At 35.1% G+C, this 17,903-nt stretch overlaps 1 protein-coding gene across 5 annotated transcripts in view; it reads left to right on the top strand.

Annotated features, from left to right (window-relative positions):
• Positions 1 to 17,903, top strand: part of SCFD1 (sec1 family domain containing 1) — a 134,990-nt gene that overhangs the window by 44,357 nt on the left and 72,730 nt on the right. For all 5 annotated transcript variants that reach the window (XM_007447278.1, XM_007447280.1, XM_007447279.1 and 2 more), the window contains 5 exons: positions 1,866 to 1,965; positions 12,003 to 12,142; positions 14,893 to 14,983; positions 15,926 to 15,999; positions 16,683 to 16,764. In XM_007447278.1, the coding sequence (XP_007447340.1) occupies positions 1,866 to 1,965; positions 12,003 to 12,142; positions 14,893 to 14,983; positions 15,926 to 15,999; positions 16,683 to 16,764 (487 nt within the window). The remainder of the gene's footprint in view (positions 1 to 1,865; positions 1,966 to 12,002; positions 12,143 to 14,892; positions 14,984 to 15,925; positions 16,000 to 16,682; positions 16,765 to 17,903) is intronic.

Genomic DNA, 17,903 nt, shown 5'->3' with positions numbered 1-17,903 from the left:
AACCTTTCATAGACTTCATTTTAAGTCAATTTGATGGCTCTTACAGTTTTATATACTATTCCTATAATTTTCAGTTGATACTAACATTGTGTTTCAATTGTTTGTTCAACTGTTTCACCTCCCATGTTACTTTAAACTGTTTTGCAATTTCATCGCTGGTCTAAATATTCTTCTAAATAATGATATTTCTTATTAAGTAGAGCAGAGACATCAAATTCTCATCTGATTTTTGTTTTTCAACAGAAGCAACCACTATGTCATACCTTACTGAACAGTTCCTTTTTTACTGTGCCCTTGTATAGGCCTTAGAAACCAATATAAAGGCACTGTTTTATTTAGATAAATTTTTTTTAGTGTATTCACATAATCATAATATAGTTGTCTTACTTTTAGTTTGTTGTATGCATTTCTAAATTATTTGAATTAAGGGTCAGCAGCCTTGTCAGACTATTTATTGTTAAATGTATTTGAATCCATTTGTAGGCTAATGATTCTCAACGAGAATTTGGTATTGTCAAGAGACATGTCAGTCGTTAAAACTGGGTAGTTGCTACTGGAATCTAATGGGGTGCATTATGGGATGCTGCTACACATCCTACACTTCACAGGACAACTCCCCATAATAAGAAATTATCCAGCCACAAATGTCAGTAGTGCTGAGTTAAGAAACCCTGCCGTAGGCTATCCTCCCTGCCTTCCACCTAGCTCTGGAATAATGAACGATAGTAGGTGGTGGTAAGCGTGCCACTCCTACCTTTTTATCGCCAAGTCTTATAATTAATGCAGTTGGGAGTTCACTGTCTTACACCCAGTAGGGTGTAATGAGTTACTGAAATTGTCAGAGGTCTTTCAGGAGAAAATACATATAGTAAATAAAATCAGGTAGCAATGCCTATTGAAAATTGACGTGTACTCTTGATACAGTAGTGTGCCTCTAAAGCAAAATCTCTATGCCTTTTGGAGACACATGGTAACCAGATGACTTTGTGCCTCAATTTGCTTTAAATGTAGTTTACTTCATATCTAAATGATAGTGATGGAGTTAAACAATATATGACATGTCTGGTATGTAATTATATAATTAGTTACTGTTGTAGTATAATGTTTTAGTTTCATATATTATAATGGGATAGGGTTTTGTGAGCCTCTTCTCTTGAGTCTGCTTTTTTGAATTTGTGTTTTCAGGAAAAAATTGGAATTTGTAATTTATGAAACGATTGAACATTTGTATAAATTTGTAAGATCCTACTCTCTGTAATTGTTTTCCCTGAACCTGACAACGGATTTTCTTTTTTTCCTTTTATTCAAAAATGTAAAATATAAATCTGAGCAAAAGCAACTTATTCTTACTTTGATAACTATAAAAATTATTCTGTAGGGCTTCCCTGGTGGCGCAGTGGTTGAGAGTCCGCCTGCTGATGCAGGGGACACGGGTTCGTGCCCCGGTTCGGGAAGATCCCACATACCGCGGAGCGGCTAGGCCCGTGAGCCATGGCCGCTGAGCCTGCACGTCCGGAGCCTGTGCTCCGCAATGGGAGAGGCCACAACAGTGAGAGGCCCACGTACCCAAAAAAAAAAAAAAAAAAAAAAATTATTCTGTAGAAGTATTTGTATAGATTTTTTCCTTTAACAAAGTTCTCTAGGTAAGACTTATAACCTAGCATCATACACAGGCTCTAGGTAGTACAAAGCATTGCTTTACTTGATTGTACTAGAAAATTTTTTAGAAAGCAAAGTATTATGGAATGTCAATATTAGTATACTTATTGTTCATATGAAAATGACATATACTGAAAGTAGTAGAAGAATGTAGATGTATACACAGGTATTAAGAGTTACATACTTTTTTTTAAATATATTTACAGCTTCCAAAGGCCTTTATTAGTCCTTGTTGACAGAAACATAGATTTGGCAACTCCTTTACACCATACTTGGACATATCAAGCCTTGGTGCATGATGTACTGGTAAGAGGCTAAATATACCACTTTTTGCTAAAATGTAGTAACGTTCAATGGTCTTAATTTAAAATTAACATCATGGCTACAGAAATACAGATGAGAAGGATGGAGCTGAGAAACAGAAACAAAAAAGGTGATGGAATTTGGTATCACTAGATGTGGATGCTGGAGAATAGTGAAGCCTTGAGGTTTAAAGTTCCAAATTTATGGTCTTTAAATTACAGGGTAAATCAGTGGTATTGTTGGAATGATGGGGAACAAAAGAATGGAGGAAAATGAGTGGCTGTTTTTTTTTAAATTTTTCATACGGAGTAAGTAAATAAATTTGTTCTCCTTGGTGAGAAAAGATGTAATTTCTCCTGTTTTTCCTGGGAATCTGTTAAGCCTCATTTTATGGTAAAAATAAATAGTATTTTTTATATTACATCATATGTTTTTTGAAGTAATTCCACATAGGTAATTTCATGCTTAAAACTAAAACCTGTTTTATCCATGCATATATTTATCTACTAAACATTGTAAATAGCATGTGATATACACAGATAAATAAAAACAGCCCCAATCTTCAAAGGCAATGGAAATAAAAGATGTATACAAATAATTTCTGTATAAGACACTATGTAAAAGGGCCAGAATAGTCCCCATTTGTAAGATAGAAAAATTGAGACACAGAAGTTAAAGGATATGAACCTAAATTACTGGCTTTGCCAAGACCAGCACTCTAATTTACTAAATCCTAGCCCAAGCCTCTAGGGATTATAGTATATAATAACATCATTATTGCAAAGATTGCCTGAAATGTCATACAGAAAGAAAATGAAAGACATGCAATAGATGGTTTTGGTTTAATGGTTTATTTCTTTAAAACACAGACTCTAACTGTAAAGTATTTCTTTTAATAAATCAGATTTTAGGATTACTGATGGAAATTGGCAGTTCTGCACACTTCTCTATCCGAGAGTCCTCTGTGATTCTGGACTCGAGGATGAGTGTCAATGATAGTAGTCAACTCTGATTCAGTAGAGGGAGTGAGAAGAATCAAAGGGACACGAGAGTGAGATGATTCAAAGGGACGCTGGATCCAACCCTGAGTAACAGAACGTGGAAAGTAGTTTTCATAGGTCAGTAGAGGCTGAAGAACCACTATTGGAGTGCCTACTCTTTGACAGAACATTCTAGACCCTGGTTTTAGCAATAAATAAAGCAAATGAAAATATTCCTTTCTTCCTGTATCTTACATTCTAGTAGGAGAGACAGGCAATAAATAAAATAAAATATGTAATATTTCATAAGGTGGAAAATACTCTGGAGAAAAGTAAAGAAAGTAATGGTGAACAGGATTGCAGTTTTAAAATAGGGAAGACCTCACTGAAAAAGAGACATTTGAGAAAGATCTAATGGAGAGAAGGTAGTGAATTATGTAGCTTTTGGGAGAATAGCATTCCAGGCAGAAGGATGCATGATATGTTTAAAAGATGGCAAGGCAGCCAAAGTGGCCAGAGCAAGTAAGGCAGGGAAAAGTAGCAGGAGATGAAGTTAAATAGAACACGGGATGCAATGTAGCATAGGACATTAAAGGCCACTGTAAGGATATTGATTTTTAATTTCAGGGAAACAGAGAGCCTCACATAGTTTTGAGTAAAGGAGTGACATCTGATACACATTTTAAGAGTATCATCCTAGCTACTATATTGAAAAAGACTCTTTGGGGGCATAGGAAGAGTCAAGGAGACCAGTTAGGAGTTGCAGTTATCTTAGCAAGAGATGATGGTGTTTTACACCAGGATGGAAATGGTGAGGGTTGTGATAATCTATTGAATGTAGGGTATAAGATTGACCGATGAATTGGATGTGAGATGTAAGAGAGAGGAACCAAAGATGACTCCAAAGTTTTGGCCTTTGCAAATGGATGGATGTTCTTTATTGAGATGGGAAAGACGTGGGAAAAGCAGTTTTCAGGGGAAGACCAGAGGTTGAGTTTTGGACATGTTAAATGTGAGATGCCCACTAAGATATTCAAGTGTAGATATCATTAGATAGTTAGATATATGAGCCTGGAGTTAAGGAGAAACATCTAGCCTAGAGAAATAAATTTAGAAGTAGTTCATATATAGATGGTTTTTAAAGCCAAGAGGTAAGATGAGATCACCAAGGGAGTGAGTATAGATAGAAGAGAGAAGAGGTCTGAGAACTTATCTCTGAGGAATTTCACCATTTATATATTGAGGTAGTTAGTAGGAATGAACAATATAATATAGGAAGTAGCAGCCAGTGAAGTCTGAGAACTAGGTCTGTGTTGTTTTGGAAGCCAGTGAATTAAATGTTTCAAAAAGGAGGCAGTAATTAACTTGTACAAATGCTGAGGACTAAGAAGTCACCATTGCATGTGGCAGTGTCACGGTTATTAGTGAATTTCGTAAGAGTGGCTTCTGATCACTCTGATACCAAAACCAGACAAAGATGTCACAAAGAAAGAAAACTACAGGCCAATATCACTGATGAACATAGATGCAAAAATCCTCAACAAAATACTAGCAAACAGAATCCAACTGCACATTAAAAGGATCATACACCATGATCAAGTGGGGTTTATCCCAGGAATTCAAGGATTCTTCGATATACGCAAATCAATCAACGTGATACACCATATTAACAAATTGAAGGAGAAAAACCTTATTATCATCTCAATAGATGCAGAGAATGCTTTTGACAAAATTCAACACCTATTTATGATAAAAACCCTCCAGAAAGTAGGCATAGAGGGAACTCTCCTCAACATAATAAAGGCCATATATGACAAACCCACAGCCAACATCGTACTCAATGGTGAAAAACTGAAACCATTTCCACTAAGATGAGGAACAAACCAAGGTTGCCCACTCTCACCACTATTATTCAACATAATTTTGGAAGTTTTAGCCACAGCAATCAGAGAAGAAAAAGAAAGAAAAGGAATCCAAATTGGAAAAGAAGCAAAGCTGTCACTGTTTGCAGATGACATGACACTACACATAGAGAATCCTAAAGATGCTACCAGAAAACTGCTAGAGCTAATCAATGAATTTGGTAAAGTAGCAGGATACAAAATTAATGCACAGAAATCTCTTGCATTCCTACACACTAATGATGAAAAATCTGAAAGTGAAATTAAGAAAACACTCCCATTTACCATTGCAACAAAAAGAATAAAATATCTGGGAATAAACCCACCTAAGGTGACAAAAGACCTGTATGGAGAAAATTATAAGACACTGATGAAAGAAATTAAACATGATACAAATAGATAGAGAGATATACCGTGTTCTTGGGTTGGAAGAATCAATATTGTGAAAATAACTACGCCCCAGAGCAATCTACAGATTCAATGCAATCCCTGTCAAACTACCACTGGCATTTTTCACAGAACTAGAACAAAAAATTTCACAATATGTACGGAAACACAAAAGACCCCGAATAGCCAAAGCAATCTTGAGAACGAAAAACGGAGCTGGAGGAATCAGGCTCCCTGACTTCAGACTATACTACAAAGCTACAGTAATCAAGACAGTATGGTACTGGCACAAAAACAGAAATATAGATCAATGGAACAGGATAGAAAGCCCAGAGATAAACCCACGCACATATGGTCACCTTATTTTTGATAAAGGAGGCAAGAATATACAGTGGAGAAAAGACAGCCTCTTCGATAAGTGGTGCTGGGAAAACTGGACAGCTACATGTAAAAGAATGAAATTAGAACCCTCCCTAACACCATACACAAAAATAAACTCAAAATGGATTAAAGACCTAAATGTAAGGCCAGGCACCATCAAACTCTTAGAGGAAAACTTAGGCAGAACACTCTATGACATAAATCACAGCAAGATCCTTTTTGACCCACCTCCTACAGAAATGGAAATAAAAACAAAAATAAACAAATGGGACTTAATGAAACGTCAAAGCTTTTGCACAGCAAAGGAAACCATAAAAAAAGACCAAAAGACAACCCTCAGAATGGGAGAAAATATTTGCAAATGAAGCAACTGACAAAGGATTAATCTCCAAAACATGCAAGCAACTCATGCAGCTCAATATCAAAAAATAAACAACCCAATCCAAAAGTGGGCAGAAGACCTAAATAGACATTTCTCCAAAGAAGATATACAGATTACCAACAAACACATGAAAGAATGCTCAACATCATTAATCATTAGAGAAATGCAAATCAAAACTACAATGAGATATCATCTCACACCAGTCAGAATGGCCATCATCAAAAAATCTAGAAACAATAAAAAAAAAAAAAAAAAGGGCAGAAGACCTAAATAGACATTTCTCCAAGGAAGATATACAGATTGCCAGCAAACACATGAAAGAGTGCTCAAAATCATTAATCATTAGAGAAATGCAAATCAAAACTACAATGAGATATCATCTCACACCGGTCAGAATGGCCATCATGAAAAAGATCTACAAACAATAAATGCTGGAGAGGGTGTGGAGAAAAGGGAACCCTCTTGCACTGTATGTGGGAATGTAAATTGATACAGCCACTATGGAGAACAGTTGGAGGTTCCTTAAAAAACTAAAAATGGAACTACCATAGGACCCAGCAATCCCACTACTGGGCATATACCCTGAGAAAACCATAATTCAGAAAGAGTCATGTACCAAAATGTTCATTGCAGCTCTATTACAATAGCCAGGATATGGAAGCAGCCTAAGTGTCCATCAACAGGTGAATGGGTAAAGAAGATGTGGCACATGTATACAATGGGATATTACTCAGCCAGAAAAAGGAATGAAACTGAATTATTTGTAGTGAGGTGGATGGACCTAGAGACTGTCATACAGAGTGAAGTAAGTCAGAAAAAGAAAAACAAATACCATATACTAGCACATATATATGGAATCTAAAAAAGAAGAAAAGAAAATGGTCAGAAGAACCTAGGGGCAAGATGGGAATAAAGATGCAGACCTACTAGAGAATGGACTTGAGGATATGGGGAGGGGGAAGGGTAAGCTGGGACAAAGTGAGACAATGGCATGGACATATATACAAGCACAGAGCACAGAGATCAGCTCTGTGCTTTGTGACCACCTGGAGGGCTGGGTTATGGAGAGTGGGAGAGAGGGAGATGCAACAGGGAAGAGATATGGGGGCATATGTATATGTATAATTGGTTCACTTTGTTGTAAAGCAGAAACTGACACACCGTTGTAAAGCAATTGTACTCTAATAAAGATGTTTTAAAAAGTGGCTTCTGTAGTGTAGGGGTTAAACACTGAAGTAGGTATAAGAGAGATTGGAAGAAGAGGCATAGGTGAGAGAATATAGACAAACCTTGAAAGAGTTTTGCTGTATAGGAGAGCTGAGAAACGGGGTGACTGCTGGAAGGGGACGTGAAGTCAAAAAAAGATTTTTAAATGAGAGAAAGCACAGCATGTTTGTGTATTCCCTATTGGGGAATGATCGAAAGAGAAAAGTTGGTTGTGGAGATAAGAGTGTCCTGCAGGTCTGTATGAGGCATTAGTGACCAGGATGACTACAGACCAGGATTTCTCAACCTTGGCATTATTGACATTTTGGGCCTGATAATTCTTTGCTGTAGGGGGCTGTCCTGTGTACTGTGGGATGTTTAGCAGCATCCCTGACCTCTACTCTCTAGATGCCAGTAGCAACCCTTAGTTCTGGACAACCAAAATGTCTTCATTGTCCAATATTCCCATGGGGTAGAGAGGGGTAAAATTGTCTCTGATTAAGAATGACGGTTATAGGCTGATGATGGGAGTTTCAAAGCTGGAGTTGTTTTATGGAAGAGGACAAGTGAAGAGTCTGGGAGTAACAAGGAAGACACCTAGCCCAATCCTGGGTCCAGTGGTTTGAGATGTGTGTAAAAAAAAAAAAAAAAGGTTGTGGTCTGAGAAGGCTACAGGAGATAGCCAGTTGGTGTTCAACTAGAGCAAGAAAGTGCTCAGTGGAAGTTGAGAGTAGATGTTCAGAATAGGAGATTTTGCTGAGTACAAGTTCCAGAGGGTAGGCAGAATGGTTTCAGGAATCCAGTAAGAAAGAGAGATGGAATCTGAAAAGGGGTGGCATGATGAGATAGTTTTGATAGTCTCAAATTAGATTTGGTTGGTGGGGTCCTGCCTGTTGGGTGGGAGCAAGGGTCTTAGTAAAAGCATACAGATCAGGGGTCACCTCTTCACTCCTGCCAGTGGTGTGTGGAGGCCATATAGCGCATCGAGATACTGGGATCCTTTCTAATTCCTAAACTTGAAGAGTTCCTAGAGGAAATTAAAGTACATGATGCTTTGAGTGCAGGCGATAAGATGTGTGTACAGGTAATTGCAATGTAAAGGAGTATGCTGAGTCCCCATTGTCAGAAGAGAAATTGGGAAACACAAGTTATGGCAGACATTCCCCAAAACTAGACAAGGCTAATACTGATTTTGAGGTTTTTACTGTTGCAGAGTGAAATGAGAATAATAAGGAATATGAAATGAGTTTTTACAACTGACCTTGTATCCTTGTGAGATATACTAATTTTTATTTTCTACTATTTGAAGTTCAAATATTTTAAAAATACAAGATAGTAAAAGTATATGGTAGGGGTTTGGGGGGCTTTGTTCTTCTTCACTTCACAGAATAAAAAGTTGGAAACCATGTGTTTCCAAGGAATTCACTTCAACAAATATTTATTAAGTGCCTCCTCTGTACCAGACACTGCTGGTCACTGGGATACAAGGTAAACAAAGGAGACATGATCCCTGCTTGCGTGGAGGTTGCAATAGTGGATTCCTGTGGACATTTGGGTTATTGTTGTTTTTATTTTTTGTTATAAATAATAGAGCAATGCACATCTCTAGTTAACTTTCTTTCTTAGGCGAGGTTCTCAGATTCCATATTACCCTTTAAGCCGTCTTTTCTCAGTAACATTATTATTAAAATATTTAGGTCTTGTGAAAATAGTCTCTGAGAAAAATGGTTATAACAACCTATACAGCTTATATTGAGTTAATCCTGTTCATTAATTTTAATACACTTTCTAGATGTGAAAAAACTACAACTGAGATATCATAACCAACTGTAAGCAAGCCATTTTTTGTTGATTGTTAAAACTGCAGCTTTTGAGGTTTCTTCTGAGCTTTCAAAATTCTTAATAGTTATACCCTCCACCTCCACAAGATGGAGTAAAAGTTGTAGATGGGAGTTTCAAGTTTAACTTGAAATTGGAGCTTGCTTTTTATATTAAATATCTTTGCCTGAAAATCCAGAACATTGATAATATTTATATATCCGGCCCTGGAAACTGCTGTGAAAATTCACACAGCCTCTCTGTGTGTCAGAAAGGTGATTGTTGTCCTTTAACATGGGAGATACACTCTTCTGATGAAAAACTTTGCAGTGTCCCTTTCCTTTTCTCAGGATATAAGAAACAAAATTAGAAAGTCATGATTCCTTTTTGTCGTGTCTTGGTTGCAGGGGCTGTGGATTTGATTGTTCAACTGCAATGAATAGTTTTAGGCAAAGGGTGGACATTATTTCATTGCCATGTCTTGTCCTTTAGTTGGCCTTTGTTTTTTTGAATCTTAGGTGCCCTTGTTTGTGCCTTTGGCCCTCTGCTACTAACTCATTATTTAAAATATTAAATCAGAATTTGTACTAATTACATAAGGACTTCAGTAAAGTTTATTTTGTTCTTGCCACTCAAGAAGAGAAAAGGAAGTCATTTCCAAGTTAATATATACTTTTAGAAGGTTATTAGAAAAACATTTTAGAAGCACTCATTTTCTTAAAGATATATGGCATTTCTGCATTTGGTTGATTGTATCTTTGTGGGGTACAATTTGACATTATTTCTCTTTTTCCAGCATTTCCTGTAAACTGATAGATCTAGAGACTTAATTAGATTTGGTGCAATTCCTTGCCAAAATAAAAGTTACTTTTACTTTGCTTGGCTTTTTTTCTCATGTGAATATAAATCTTAGCTCTGCATAAATAGGTGTTAACCTATATTACCCAAATGTAACTTTGTTAATATTAGCTCTGTCTGCCTCCCCTGGTCTGCTTTAACTCATGAAAGGAAAACAAGACTGCTGAAGACTTACCCATGTTTTCCCAGTGGGATTTACTTATATCTGGTGATTTGGCACACCGTTGTCCAGTTTTCTAAGTCAGGAAAGTGTGAATATCAGTGGAAATAGATTAGACTTTACCATGTGAAAACTAATTGTTGTCTTCTATACCCATGTCTTCAGTTTCTTTAACATGATTGAGTACAGCACAGAATGTTCTGATTTCCGAATTTTGAAGACTGAAATTACTTTTCCTTATTTGCCTGGCTATTAGTGCAAACAAGGGGACTATTTCTTGCCGTTATTATGTTACTTCTCAAAACTCTTAACATCTTTGATTCCTTTATCATTTTGTGTTTTAAGTATTCCATCAATACTTAAGTATTAATATGCTGTCCTATTTTTAGAGCAGTAATTTTGCTAACAAGTTACTTGTGTTTTGAATGAGCTGTGTGTCATCACCACGGAAATAGTACTTCACTAGAAATTCTAGTTAATAAAGCTTAACTATTTTAAAATGTTTCTTTTCTTCAGTATCTTTGTTTTGTTAGATAACTTTTAAAAACAAAGGTTCTTCTCAGACGTAGCTGTTAACACCTGTTTATTGTACTTTCTTCCTGTATGGATGATTTGCTGTGCCAAGGTGAGGTTAAGGTATGGGATGGAGAAAGGGATTAAATAGGGTTATATTATATTATGTTTATCCTATGATAATATAAGGAGCCCATAGGAAAAACAATACTAACAGGTTGAAATACAATATAGTATACTCTTCTTTGTCAAGAGGCTTGTTACTTTACTGGCAGTTAGACATCTATATATTTTGCACTCTTTTTTTTATGTCATAGGGGAAAATGACAAGGAAGTAAGCTATTGTAAAGGATTTATTTGAGAAAGTTACAGGGTATGGTCTAAGGATCCAATCTCAGTATTAATGACCTTTTCCTGTCAAGAGGAAATTAAATTATATTCAGTACATTTAATTTGCTAAGACCTAGAAGTTTAATCATTAAGAACTTATGTCTTTGAACGAAGATGATTGTATCACAGTCATGCTAGATAATTTCTCCATATAATTTCTTTTGCTCATCATTTATTTGCTTATTGATATCCATATTTTATCTCTAGCTCACTATTCTTCAGAGTAAAGTTGAACCATAAAATACTGCTATTACATAAAGGAACCCACAAGTCTAATGCAAGAAGGAGGGAGAAAGAATAGAAAAGATAGCTCACTTTTGTTTTTTTGTATGTTTGTTTTTTGAGAAAGGGCAGAAAAAATCAAGCCTCACGTGAGTAAAATTATGTCTACGCAGAAAAGCTTAGCAGCTATTAGTATGACTGGCTCTTAGCATTTATTTGAAAGGGAGTGCTATTATTATTGTAGCTTCTGTTGTAATTTTTTTTTTTAATGCAATCCATCAAGTAACAGGTCAGACTGTTAAGACTCTCTAAGAGTTTAAAAATTACATTTAAGGTTATGTTTGTTACTGGAAACAATTAAGCATCAAGAGATGTGGTCAAATAAATGTAGCCAAATATTTGTCTACTATGTAGACATGATAAAAATGAGGTAGATATGCATATTCAAATACAGGAAGATCTCAAAATATTGATACATTATTAAATGAGAAAAGTAAAGTACAAAGTATGTATAATATAATCCCATTCTTTAAAATTTAAAGGATATGTTTGCTGACATATACAAAAATATTTTTCTAGGAGGATACACAAGAAGCTAAACACGGTTTTATGGGCTTTTTGAAATTGTAATCATACGCATCTACTACTAAATTAAAATACATAAACAATTAAAGATACCTTTATGTAACAAAACATTGGAAGGAGGTCTTTTAGTTTCAGATCTGTATTTTGTCCTTGGAAATAGTAGAAAAGGCAGTAAGAATCTGTGTTATTTTTCTTATTGTAGGTAATGTTCTTAAATTCAGAAAACTGTTATTTAAAACAGAATTACTTTTTCCTAGGATTTCCACTTGAACAGAGTTAATTTGGAAGAGTCTTCAGGAGTGGAGAATTCCCCAGCTGGTGCTAGACCAAAGAGAAAAAACAAGAAGTCTTATGATTTAACTCCAGTTGATAAATTTTGGCAGAAACATAAAGGAAGGTAAATAAGAAAATCAATAAGTAAAAGATTCACCCCCTAAAAAGATATGCAGATGTCATATGACTTAATGTGTTTATAAAAAAAAAATCAAAACAGGTCACAGTGGTTCATCTACACCATGAATAAGAACTGTAATTAAATAGTCTATGGAGCTCTGTCTTTATTGCTTAATTTCCTAGTTCTTATGTTGCTTTTGTTAGTTGTTTTGTGGGAGCCACTTCCCTTTTCAATAAGTTCACACCATATGATTTTATAGATTTTACAGATAGTCTTTCTGAATATCATTTCTATCTTTCTACCTTTCATTAAAATCGGGTTTTGTGATAGGGAAACATCAAGGTGTGAGTTTCCTTTTTTGTTCCATGTTTGCCTTCATACAAACCCAATTTTAGATATCTGTGGAGAAAATACCTAAGCCTGAAAACAAGATTTATTCAAAGTACATTAGAAATAATAGGTGAAAAAATTTTAACAATTTGCCATGTGATTTATTATAGGTAGATATGCAGATCCCATGTGTTGCTATGACCCCTTAAAGTTGAGGTACTTCATGAGCTTAGTAACTGCTATAAAAGTTGTCTAGTGGTCATTATGGCTAGAGGAATCATTCTAAAAAACGAACAAAAAAATCATTCCTCTGAGAGAAAAAGAATGTTGCTCATCAACAATTATGGAAATACAATGTTATTTATTATAATCTGGACTATTTCAACTGTTACTGTATCTATCTGTATATATATATATATATATATATATATATATGTATATGTATATCTCCCTGATATGGCTGTTCTTTTTGGTCTCATTTATGTTTAAAGAGAAGTAGGATATAGACTTGGTTCAATACAATTGGTTTTTTTGTATGTTTTATCTTTTTTATTTATAACTTTTTTTTTAAACACTGGAAAATCACATTGCTATAAGAAAGAATTTTAGTTTCTCTGCAATGAAAAGTCACTATCTTTCTCTCTCTGACTAATGCAATTTTGGGTACTGTTATAATTTATTTTAAATTATTTTCTTCTCTTTGGAATCCTATATATAGTCTACATTTCCTTTTAGAATGGTAAAGTATAAGAATTTACATTATTTATAGAGGATGCAGGATATTTTAAAGTTAATTTTAAAGTTCACATTCCCTAATAGAAAAACAAAAGCTTAAGAAAACAATTGCTTTATTCATATATGGAAATTTTGAATATTTTCTTTAGACCATATGTTTAGGAACAACTTAAGAGGTCAGTTGAATAGTAAGAACTTTAATTTTTTGTTTGTTAGGTAGGAATAGCCCTCACTTTGAATGTCATGCTACAATAGCAATGTGGGCACAGATGCTGGGAGACAGCATAGAGTTAAACAAGCTACTTAAATCTCTCTGAGCTTCATTTTCCTCATCAGTAAAATGTGGGATGATACTTCTACCTATTGTCCTATTTCAGAAGGTTGTTGTGAAGATTGACATAATATAAAGTAACTTGCCCCAAATCATCCAGCTTTCATTGGTAAAACCACGTATAAAAACCAGTTCTGGCAGATTCTAAGGTCCCTGGTCTTAGCTGTCAGTAGTGTATATGTACCTCACCAAGACTGTGGTCAGAATTAAATGAGACAATAGAGACAGATTCTTAGCATAGTGTTTGTCATACACTCAGCACTCAATACACACAAGTAGTTATTATCGTCTGTTAGCCCTGAGACCTAAAGACACTAGAGATTTTAAGTATCATTTAGTTCAACCAGCACATTTTACCTGCTCACTGCTGTTTTCTGACAACATAGACTCTGCTGGACCTCCGTTAGGGCCTGCAGTTGTCATGTAAAACTGGACTGTATTTCTCAAAATCCTTTCAGGAGCTTTTGTCATTTCTGTGCTGATCATTAGTGAAGTGTTATCAAGTGTCAGCGTGGAGGAAGGGGGACATGACCATTTCTTTCTTAAAGGAGAAAAAGCTTCTGGCCTCCCCTAAGGCTGTAGATGAAAAACACTCACGTTATAGCACAGGGAGATCAGCTCGGTGCTTTGTGACCACCTAGAGGGGTGGGATAGGGAGGGTGGGAGGGAGATGCAAGAGGGAAGGGATATGGGGATGTATGTATACATATAGCTGATTCACTTTGTTATGCAGCAGTAACTAACACAACCTTGTAAAGCAACTATACTCCAGTAAAAATTAATAAAAACAAAACAAACAAAAACTGGGCCCATGTTCTATTTTTACCAGTGGTGTTCTAGATATTGAATTTGCAGAATTAAAAGATTTTTTTTCACAGTTACAGTTTTTTTCACAGCATGTAATATTTTTTAGTACATCTTTGTAGTTACATGGACGCTTTGACACTATATGTTAATTTGCTTGGTAATATTTAATTGATGTTTGATATACTGTGGTTTCTCTTTTGTTTTTCAGTCACTTAAATATCTTTTTATTTTTTCTAATAGTGTATAGGTGAAGAGAAAATTGATACAGTTAATGAAAAGAATAGAAATAAAATTTAAATTTGTTTATATATTAAGTATTATGATATGCATTTTAAAGAAATAGTATTTACAATGTAAATAGATATCACAAGGATATATAGTAGTATTTATCCTAAATGTTTTCTGCCTGTGTTATATATAATATACATTCAAATCTAAATGAATACATTTGAAATAATAATAAATCCTCATTGTATATATTTCAAAATTCACACAAAAATCAATCTTCTAATCTCATACTTATAGTTCCTCTTGTGCAATACTGTTTCAGTCCATTCCCAGAAGTTGCAGAATCAGTTCAGCAAGAACTAGAGTCTTACAGAGCACAGGAAGATGAGGTTAAACGACTTAAAAGCATTATGGTAAGATTCTGTTTACTTTCTTGGAAATATAGGGAAGCAGAAGGACATCTGGAGGGGGAAAGAGGTTAACTTTTTTTCCTTACAAAAATTCAAGGCCGTTCATTGCTTTAATAACAAAAAAATATATTCCCAACTTACATAAAAGATATTTTTCGAAAAGAAGTCTAAGTTCTAAGGAGAAGAGTGGACTCTTTAAAAAGAATAATATGAATTTATGATTTGAAAAAATATATAATGTGAGTATATTTTAGAGATATATGTTCCAGTGCTGCTCACTTTACTATATTTTTGATCTAGCTTCAAATTTCAGCTGTACTGTTTATTACTGTGTGACCTGTGGCAAGTCTCTGGGCCTACTTCTCTTTTTTCTTTTTTTTAATAAATTTATTTTTGGCTGCGTGTGGGCTTTCTCTAGTTATGGCGAGCAGGGACTACTCTGTTGCGGCGCATGGGCTTCTCATTGTGGTGGCTTCTCTTGTTATGGAACACGGGCTCTAGGCGCACGGGCTTCAGTAGTCATGGCACGTGGGCTCAGTAGTTGTGGCTCGCGGGCTCTAGAGCGCAGGCTCAGTAGTTGTGGCGCATGGGCTTAGTTGCTCCGCGACATGTGGGATCTTCCTGGACCAGGGCTCGAACCCGTGTCCCCTGCATACGCAGGTGGATTCTTAACCACTGTGCCACCAGGGAAGTCTCTGGGCCTATTTCTTTATCTGAAAATGCCAGCTGGTCCTTTTTTTAGTCATCCAACCGTTCATTAGATTGGTGGTGACTAGAACTTTTCTATAACTGTCAAAAATGCAGATGCTTGCTCCTTAGAAGGGAAGAATTATTATCCTGGGTGACCAGAATCTTACTGTTTATCAGTGATCTTAGGAATATATTGATTTTCATGCTTAGGCTTGGGATTTCTGAGTAGTTACTGGGACCTTTTTTTCCTTCCAGGGACTAGAAGGGGAAGATGAAGGAGCCATAAGTATGCTGTCTGACAATACTGCTAAGTTAACATCAGCCGTTAGGTAAGTAGGCAGTTTATCCTCTTTGAAATCTTTCTGTTGATAAGATTTATTTTGGAGGTTAAAAAATTGATTAATATTTTTCATGATAGGAAATAATAGTAATAGCATATACCTTTAGACTAAAGAACTAAATTGTGTTTTTAATATGTTCAAGCTGATTTAAGTTCCCTCCTTTTTATATAGCAGATCATTTGTTCCTTTTACTAGTTAGAATTGTATAATGGGGGTAATTTTGCCACCGAGATAGTATCGCTGATAAAGTAAGGTGAGTTATTGTTAATTTTATCATTGCTGCTATTACTTTATTAGCTAAAGTTTAAGCAGTATCTTTTTCATACTTTAAATGCCATCAAGGAGAGAGAGTTACATGTTTTAGAAATTTCACATTAATCTGATTTTATTCTAAACCTCCAAATTTTGGAATCAGAAAGTTAAATGGTAGAATAATGATATTTGGGAGGCAGGTTATTTTAAAATAAGAAGCATTTCAACTGTATTAAAGTGGTAAATACTGTATGTGTTCAAGCCTAGAGATTAAGTTCAGTTGATAGTTTAACATGTAATTTTGTCCATTTTACTGTTCCAAGTATCCTCAGGAAGCAACCAGGTGTGTGTTTTATTAAAATTTATGTCATTTCCTTAGAGAATTTAATGGTTAATTTTCAATTTTTTGATACTTGTAGTTCTTTGCCAGAACTCCTTGAAAAAAAAAGACTTATTGATCTCCATACAAATGTTGCCACTGCTGTTTTAGAACATATAAAGGTAAATTTAGCTTTTCCTTCCCCACAATATAGCTACTATTTTTGTAGGGTTTTAGACTTTGTAAGATTTTTTCATATTCATTATCTTGTTGAGCCCTCACTGTAATGTTAAGAGATATAATTATTGAAGGCAGCATTATTACCTTCATTTTTGCAAATGAGGAAACCCATCCAGGAAGATTAGTGATTTGCCCAACGTCACATGTTCAGTAAAGAGAAGTTAGCATCTGTGATATTTTTATTACGTTTTATCGTATTACTTTGTTAATAGTAGACCTGTATCTAAACATCAGTAATACAGATTTAGACATCCCTTTTACTATAGTACTATCTAAAATATCTATTAATAACATCACTTCATTATGTAACTTGGTTCTGAACTTTTTAGTTTTAGATTAGTCTGTTAGCATTATTGCTTCTTACTGTTACCTGCTATACCATGATTTTGAAACAAATGTATTGGATATTCTGTATGTTGTTATCATAGTTCTTTTTTCTCATTACTTCATTCATGGTAACTCTGTATTAGCTGGACTTAATCCATTCTTCAGTATTCTACTGTCGTTTATTCTCTGGACATGGAACTGAATTCCAGTGACAGATTGATGATATACTAGAATGTGGCTATTACTGACCCCTACTTTCCATTTGAGATGATACATTTGAAAAAGCAGTGTAAAAAAGCTGAATATGCTTGCTTCCTGTCCAAAGTATTGATAACAACTTGGATTTATGGAAAAGGGGATTAAACATTTTTCTTTCTTAATGATTTAAAAAGCCTTAGAGCATTAGAAAGGAGCTAATATAGATAGATAGTGGACATTGTGCAGCATAGAATTTAAACCTGCATAATTTCTGTTAAGCTGACAACCCAATTTTTTTTTTTCCCCACATCTTGATAGTGATGCTTGCTATTTTCATGTACCTACAGGAATAGAAACATAATTGAGCAGTCTGTAGATGATTTCTGCTGCTGATATTTTCACTTCCATATGTTGCATGTCTGTAAAGTGGGAAAACGCTGATCAAATTTTTTTACCTGAGATCATTGTCTCCTGTGGAGATAATATATATAACCGGTAAAATGCAACAGAGAGCTATATTGAGAATTTACTTCACTAGGAAAGTAAAGGCTTTGCT

Source organism: Lipotes vexillifer, unplaced genomic scaffold (genome assembly GCF_000442215.2).
Source record: "Lipotes vexillifer unplaced genomic scaffold, Lipotes_vexillifer_v1.1 scaffold339, whole genome shotgun sequence".
Lineage (NCBI taxonomy): Eukaryota > Metazoa > Chordata > Mammalia > Artiodactyla > Lipotidae > Lipotes > Lipotes vexillifer.
The sequence above is the reverse complement of the archived record's forward strand: the minus strand, read 5'-3'. Positions and strand labels throughout refer to the sequence as shown.